General features: G+C 38.9%; 1 protein-coding gene across 2 annotated transcripts in view; it reads left to right on the forward strand.

The window, feature by feature from the left end:
- PROSER1 (proline and serine rich 1) overlaps positions 1–2,482 on the forward strand; it is a 28,091-nt gene extending 25,609 nt beyond the window's left edge. For both annotated transcript variants that reach the window (XM_081547759.1, XM_081547760.1), the window contains 2 exons: positions 344–494; positions 1,095–2,482. In XM_081547759.1, the coding sequence (XP_081403885.1) occupies positions 344–494; positions 1,095–1,217 (274 nt within the window). In that variant the 3' untranslated portion in view covers positions 1,218–2,482. The remainder of the gene's footprint in view (positions 1–343; positions 495–1,094) is intronic.
- The last annotated feature ends 5,082 nt before the right edge of the window (positions 2,483–7,564 follow it).

Genomic DNA, 7,564 nt, shown 5'->3' on the forward strand with positions numbered 1-7,564 from the left:
CAGAGGAGCCTGGCCCAGTACAGTACATGGGTCACAAAGAGTCGGACACGACTGAGTGACTTCACTTTCACTTTCTTTCAGATAACTTTAGGATTTGCATTTGGTAATTTATGTTGACAAAACAGCAAAACATAAACTCACTGAATTCAGAGTAATAGACTTGATCATGGAAAGTAGGTTTTACGTCAGTGCATAAAACTTAAATGTAAAACCTATTTATAATTCCTTACAATAGAGAATTTCTAGGATGTTTTTTAACATCTTAAGATATTATTTGACAGATGTAGAAGCAATAGCTTTTATGTCTGTCTTGCATGTTGACCCGTTCTCTCTGTTGTTTCAGCTTATCATCTGGACTTCAAGCTGCAGGCAGTTCCGTTTTCCCTGGCCTCTTGTCCCTCCCAGGCATCCCAGGGTTTTCCCAGAATCCCTCACAGTCATCCCTGCAGGAATTGCAGCATAATGCAGCCGCACAGTCAGCATTGTTACAGCAGGTGAGCAGCAGTGCCTGGAGCAAATAAGGATGGTAACAGGTGTAACATAGATTCTGTAGTGGTAACCTCGCAATACAGATAGTGGTACTCCAGCACTGACCCAAAATGGCTCTTAGCAGAATGTCTGGAGATTTGATGATTAATTCCCTCCCTCAAATCTACAGATTATCCTTGTTTCCCTTCAGGAGATTAACAAAGGTGGTAGAATATATTCATCTGTGTGTTTTTTCTGCTTAGAGCCTTTATATCTCAGTCTGGAGATTTTTACATACAGAATCTTTAGGTGTAACAGTTAAATTTTAGCTTGTCTTCTCTAGTTAAAGCTAAAGTAGTGGACCGTTGAGGCAAATTTTCTCCAGAAAACCTGTTCTTTTTTTTAAAGGATGTTAAACATTTTAAAGGCATTTCTATGCACCCCTACTATCTGAAGAAGTCTGAATGTTTCTTAAAAATTTCAGGAGACTGAACAGACTTACCTTGCCCCAGCATTTTTTTTTTTTTTTTTTTTCTTTTAAGAAAAGAAAAAAGCGGGGCTGGTAAAAGCAAGCACAGGCCTGATGGAATTTGACACTCTGCTCACCTGTGCGTTCTTTCCGTCAGGTCCACTCAGCGTCAGCTCTGGAAAGCTACCCAGCTCAGCCGGATGGGTTTCCTAGTTATCCTTCGGCACCAGCAACACCATTTTCTCTGCAGCCAGGCCTGTCCCAGAGTGGGTGGCAGTGAATACATTTTAACGCATATCCTCCTGCAGAGCAGCATCAGAATTGCCCTAGGACCGCGGTGAACCGTCTGACAAATGTGAAGTTGGCCAGAAGTCAGGAAATGAGAATAAGGATGATCCTGGGGAAAGTGTGATAAGAGTTTTAAAAAAAACACAGTTGCATTCTTTACAAATGTTTTTAAGTGTGAACATTCCCCTATGTAAATATACCAATGACAAATTGTACGGAGAATAGTATTTTAAACAGTGTTTGGGGACTTTTCACCTGCGCCCTATGACATTTTGAACGGTGTATGTGAGCGGTGTAGGGGGACTACTAAAGAGGAGGTTGAACTCTTTCTAGCCGAATACAGCCTTAATTCTGCCTGTACAGCATCCACTGACAGAAGGAATGGTCGTGCCTCAGACTTACGGGTTGCATGTGGCCCTGGGGGAGTCACCACCCTTGATACACTTGAGTGGTTCCTGTTAGCATCGCTGGAACTCAGTATCCATACTCCAGATATATCCACAAAAGGGAACTTGAGACCCCCCATTATTTTTAACTCCTGACATTAACAAACATACATGTACTGCTGAATTTAACCCAGTGTATTTCAGGTAAGTGAAAATGGTGCTTCATATAGTCCTTAGAATGACTTTCAGGTGTTTTCAACTAAAAACATATATATATATATCCAGAACTACTTTCTTACAGAAATACAAGTAAGGCCTGTAATAATTTGCCTTCAAAACTTATTTCTTAATCTCAGCAGTATCCAAATGTGAGTGAGGAACATTGGACTGACCCTTGGGCCACCTCTATTACTCATTGTACTCTGGAAGCTCTTGGTGAATGTTTACAATCATGGGATGTAGTATTTCTATTTGTACTTAGAATCAAATGCTTATCTGAAATAATGATGTGACAACAGATAGAGAAGACTTTGCTCTGTTAGTAAATATGCAGTGTGTACTCTATTTAAGGACCTGTGGTAGTATAACATGATTGAATGTCATTAATTTAAGTATAATAACTGCCACATTCAGAGGGATCGGGGGAGTAGCAAGAATGATTTCCAATCCTGTGATTAAAAGTATAAACTAGAATCTACTGTAGTACATTTCAGCATCTAGAAGTTTTACTTTTATAAAGACGGTATCTAGAAGATGTTGCTAATGTATTTTCCTTCAACACGGGGAACAAACTTTTTAAGTATATTAATAAATATTCCTGTATGGTCAGTTTTTAACAATTTTTTAAAGTAAACTTTATGGATACAACGTATTTTATGTGTTTTATTCAGTGCTTGGATAAGTATTTTAACTTTTTGTCTTGGAGCTAATATATAGGACATTTTTGTCTGAATTTAGTTGGAAGTCAATGTCTACTACTGATGCTCACTTAAATAACACCTCATATGAAAGTTGAAACACACAACTAACACTTGAAACAGACTGTTTATGCCTTTAATTATCTTCCAACACAGACTAGAAGTTATCATTTGTTCTTTTTGAGTCTACTGTGTGTGTGTGTGTGTGTGTGTGTGTGTGTGTGTGTGTACGTGCGTGCGCTCACTCAGTCGTGTCTAACTCTTGGTAACCCCATGGACTGTAGCCCGCCAGGCTCCTCTGTCCATGGGATTTTCCAGACAAGAATACTGGGGTGGATTGCCATTTCTTCCTCCAGGGGGTCTTCCCAACCCAAGGATCAAACTTGCATCTCTTGTGTCTCCTGCATTGGCAAGAGGATTCTTTACCATAGCAACACTGGGAAACCCTCATATAATTGATGAAGTTTAATCTTAAGCTTTACCACTTGGCTTGCTAGATGGGTCTCATCTGCATTTATAAAATAGTGTCACAGAATTTTAGAAAAGACAACATCAAATCAAGTTTAATGAGCCTTTTTTGTTTTTAAAGGTAACACAATAGTAGTAAACAATGTCTAATTTGGTTCAGTTAACATATGAAATAATGGACAATATTAGGTAGGTTGAGAAAAATGATCAAAATTAACATATCCCTGGAGATATGTTAAGTATATACAAGTATGTGCAAGTCCCTCCTTGTACTCAGGAGAGACTTTATGATAAATTTTTAACTTAAATTTAAACGTTATGCCTAATAAAATTTTATGATAAGGGTTAAAAGTTGTGTTTTTAACTCCTAATTGGTGAGGAGGAGAAAATAGAATAAGAAAATCATCCAGAAAGAAAGCACAGAAAAGTGGAAGAAATAAGCACATGATGTTAGTTAGCTCTGATTGCCTGTGTGTCAGTATCACAACAGTGGAGATGGAAAGGAAGAAGCAGGCTCAGACGGTTTTTCAGGCTGGTTCAACTGAACAGACTCTTCCAAGAAAATAGAAAAACACTCTTCAACACATTCTTACAGACCATTACAACCTTGAAACAAAAACTGAGGCTAGAATAGTATGAAAGAAAAATGTAAGTCAACCTTTTTCAAGAAAAGAGTAAAACATCAAAACATAATATGTGCTACATACGAAAAAGAAAGTGAAGTTGCTCAGTCATATATGACTCTGAGACCCCATGGACTGTAGCCTGCCAAGTTCCTCTGTCCATGAGATTTCCCAGGCAAGAATCTGGAGTGGTTTGCCATTTCCTTCTCCAGGGGATCTTCCCAACCCAGGGATCGAACCCATGTCTCCCACATTGCAGGCAGACTCTTCACCGTCTGAGCCAGCAGGGAAGCCCCATGAGCTACATACACAGAGAATTATTCTTAATATGATACACCACAATCAAGTTGCATTTACATGAGGAGTGCAAGGATAAAGTAACATAAATCTTAAAGTGTGAGACTTCCTGGTGGTTAGTGGCTGATAAGACTCCACACTCCCAATGCAGGGGCGGGTTTGATCCCTGGTCAGGGAATTAGATCCCAGATGCCACAACTAAAGATCCAGCATGTCGCAATGAAGACTGACAACCCCAAAGGCTGCAACTAAAGCCTGGGGCAGCCAAATAAATATTTTAAAAGAGAAATCTAAAAGTGCAATTCAACACATTAGCAAGTAGAGAAAAAAAATTCTCAGTCTCTCTAAAAAAAAAATCTGATAAAACTTAATCACCATAATGTTTCACATACATACAGTAAACTAGGAAAAGGAAGAAGGAGGAGACTATCACGTAAAGGAATTATAAAAGTAGAGCACACACTATTTTTAATTATGCAATTTAGAAATATCCTTTTATAATCAGAGACTGATCAAGTAAAATGCATTTTCACATTTTACTAGCATCCTAGCTAGCATAGAAAGGTACAGAAAAAGAAGTAAAAAGTATAATTGTTGGAAAGAAAAATATGCTTAGTGAGATTTACAGATTGTTATATTCAAAAGTCAATCACAGTTTCAAATATGAGCAACAGCAGAAAACCACTGGATCTCCAAAGAAGTCCTATATGTATATGATTTTTAAAACTTAAAAAGTGAGAGAACACAATTATGGATTGTGGTTATAGGGAGGTGGGGTGAGATTTAGGAAAGAATATTCAAATAGCTTATGGTGTTGGTAATATTCTAGTTCTAAGGTTGGATAGTATATTCATTGTTCATTTTATTCAATAAATATACACATACATGCATGATATATAATTGTATATATTATTGTAATGATACTGTATGTATTATTTCACATGTATCATAAAAATTTGCATAACTAAAATGTCTATCCAACAGAATAGTTTCTAATGGGTAGACTAATCTGTGGGCTGGGTGTTCAGGTAGATCCCTTTTGTGCTCCAAGATGAATGTTCAGGGAAAATAAAATTTACTGCTTCAGGGTACATCATCCTGTCTGTCAAGAGTAGGAATAGAAATAAGACTTTTAAAAACTTAGCTGTCCTAGGCGAGGAATATTGCCAATATTTTGAAATAACTGTAAATGAGAAAGTAGCCTTTAAAGATTGTATAAAAATTTAAAATTTTTAATTGAAAAAGTGAAGTATATAGCTGTGCTACATGTGAAATAGTGCCAATTTTTATAATAATTATAAATGGCAAGTAACTTTTAAAAATTGTATTAGCAATTAAAATTTCTTTAATTAAAAAAAAATTCGCTGTTCTCATTTCAGGACTTTCCCTAGCTAAGGAACTGACAGAACGAAAGTTTAGAACCACAGAAAAATCTTCATCAGAAGTATGTTACTGCAGTTCTCAATCTGCTTTATCCGCAGGCCCCAACTCCCCCATGATGAAGGAGAGAAAATTCCATGAACTGGCTCGCAATGGTTTCTATTTTAAGCAAGGAAGAGGAAACACTGCAAATAGGCTTATGTTTCATTCCTTTCCTGAGACTCATGGTGAGGGACTCAGCTTTTCCTAAATGTTTCTCAGTTGTTAAAATCATTCTTGCTTTTGAGGCTGAGATATTTGAAACATTTTGCAGGAAGAAGAAAAACAGTTGCTTAGTCATCTTCCAAGGGGGATGTGTTTGCCATAAGTACTCTGGAGGCTCTTTACAGCTCCCACCAGGGAACAATTACTGTTACTGTTGTTTTGAACCTTGCACCTCAGTGACTGGCGGTGCTGGCGTAAGTGGTATTTGGCCAATATTAAGGGAAAATCGATTTAGAAATATCTAACCCGGCGCTTCCAAAATACATTGTTTTCATGACTGTAAAGGGGCATCCCATTAGGAGGGAGAGTAGCTTCCTATTCCAGACAAAGACTGTCTATGACCTAGTCCCAAGAAATGATGGAAACAGGAAGTTTTCCTGCTGCTCTTAACATCAGAGGTTAGTCCCAAAGTGGAAGTGACATAGTGATTATGGAGTGGCCAGGAGGAAACAGTGGAATCTATAGATGGATGGTATAGGAAGAATGGACTTGGAGTTTTCAAATGTGCAGCAAACTGGAAAAGCATTAGACAAGGACAAGAAGAGAGGTGATAAATGTTTGAACACGCCTATCAAAGGCTTCCCAGGTAGCGCTAGTGGTAAAGAATCCACCTGGCAATGCAGGAGACGCAAAGCGGTTCTGTCCCTGGATGAGGAAGGAAGTAGGAAATGACAACCTGCTCCAGTATTCCTCCCTGGGAAACCCCATGGACAGAGGAGCCTGGCGGGCTACAGTCCACGGGGCCGCAGAGAGTTGAACACGACTGAGCAGAGCACAGCAGTCAATGACTCAGCAGTCTTCTATCCAGATGATGCTGTGACAATTAACCCAAAATTCCCATTTTAGAAAGGAGACAGCTGAGTCCTGAGAAATACAGCTCAGTTCCCGCTCATGGGAATAATAGTTATCATGTATTAATGCCAGTTATTATTCTGAATTTTTTTTTGTCTGTGCATCACGTGGGATCTTAGTTCCCCAACCAGTTCCCCCTGCCAGGGATCGAACCCGTGTCCTTGCAGTGGAAGCTTGGAATCCTAACCACTGGACTGCCAGAGAAATCCCTATTCTGATTACTGTCCAGGTACTATTTCATATATTTCTCACACAGATGACCCTGGTAAAGACAATCTTCATGCCGATTTTACAGATGGGGGAAAAAAAACACGAAGGGGTCAAGTTACCCAGTGTCACACAGTTAGTTCATGGTAGAACCAGGATTTCTTCAAAGCTAGGCAACATGAGCCCAGAGCCTATTTCTTACCTACTATGACTGTAGCATCATTTCCACATCAAGCCATAATCCAGGATGTATGAGCAGCATGCAGAGGACACAATTCTAAAGCAGAATGTCTCTGACTGTGTGTGTGCTTGTGTGTCTGTTTTAACCTGTTTCTGGTCCCCACCTCCTTTTCTTAAGTTCTAATATTCCATATTAATTTTTATAATTACAATCTGTTAATGACAGCCCTGCCTGGTTATTACTGTAATTTGAGTTTGTGGAGAAGGCAATTATGATTATCAAGCAGTTGGCAAAAGTAACCCACAATCTGGGAGGTTTTTTCAGATGAAGTTGTTAAGAAGAAAATAACTACATGTTTGGGAAGAAAAAAGACCAGGAAAGTTGTGATGAGCTGGGAAATCTCAGAAATTGTTTTATTTCCATAAACAAAATATTATTTGGAATATTGGTATGAGAAAGATGAGCATCAGAAAATTACAAGATTAGTGCTTTTGGTATTGGAGTGGGTGCAAAATTGCCCTTGTTTCCAAGTCATGTGTTGAAAGAAGGACTCCTGGGGTAGGAGCCCGGGGATCTGGATCCAAGAAAGAGCTTTACCACTTGTGAGCTCTTATTTTTGATAAGGGCTCCCTGATGGCTCAGTGGTAAAGAATCTGCCTGCAATGCAGGAGAGGTGAGTTCGATCCTTGGGTCAGGAAGATGCCCTGGAGAAGGAAATGGCAACCCACTCTAGTATTCTTGCCTGGGATATCCCACGGACAGAG

This window comes from Giraffa tippelskirchi, chromosome 12 (assembly GCF_054371585.1).
Source record: "Giraffa tippelskirchi isolate mGirTip1 chromosome 12, T2T-mGirTip1v1.2.pri, whole genome shotgun sequence".
Taxonomy (NCBI): domain Eukaryota; kingdom Metazoa; phylum Chordata; class Mammalia; order Artiodactyla; family Giraffidae; genus Giraffa; species Giraffa tippelskirchi.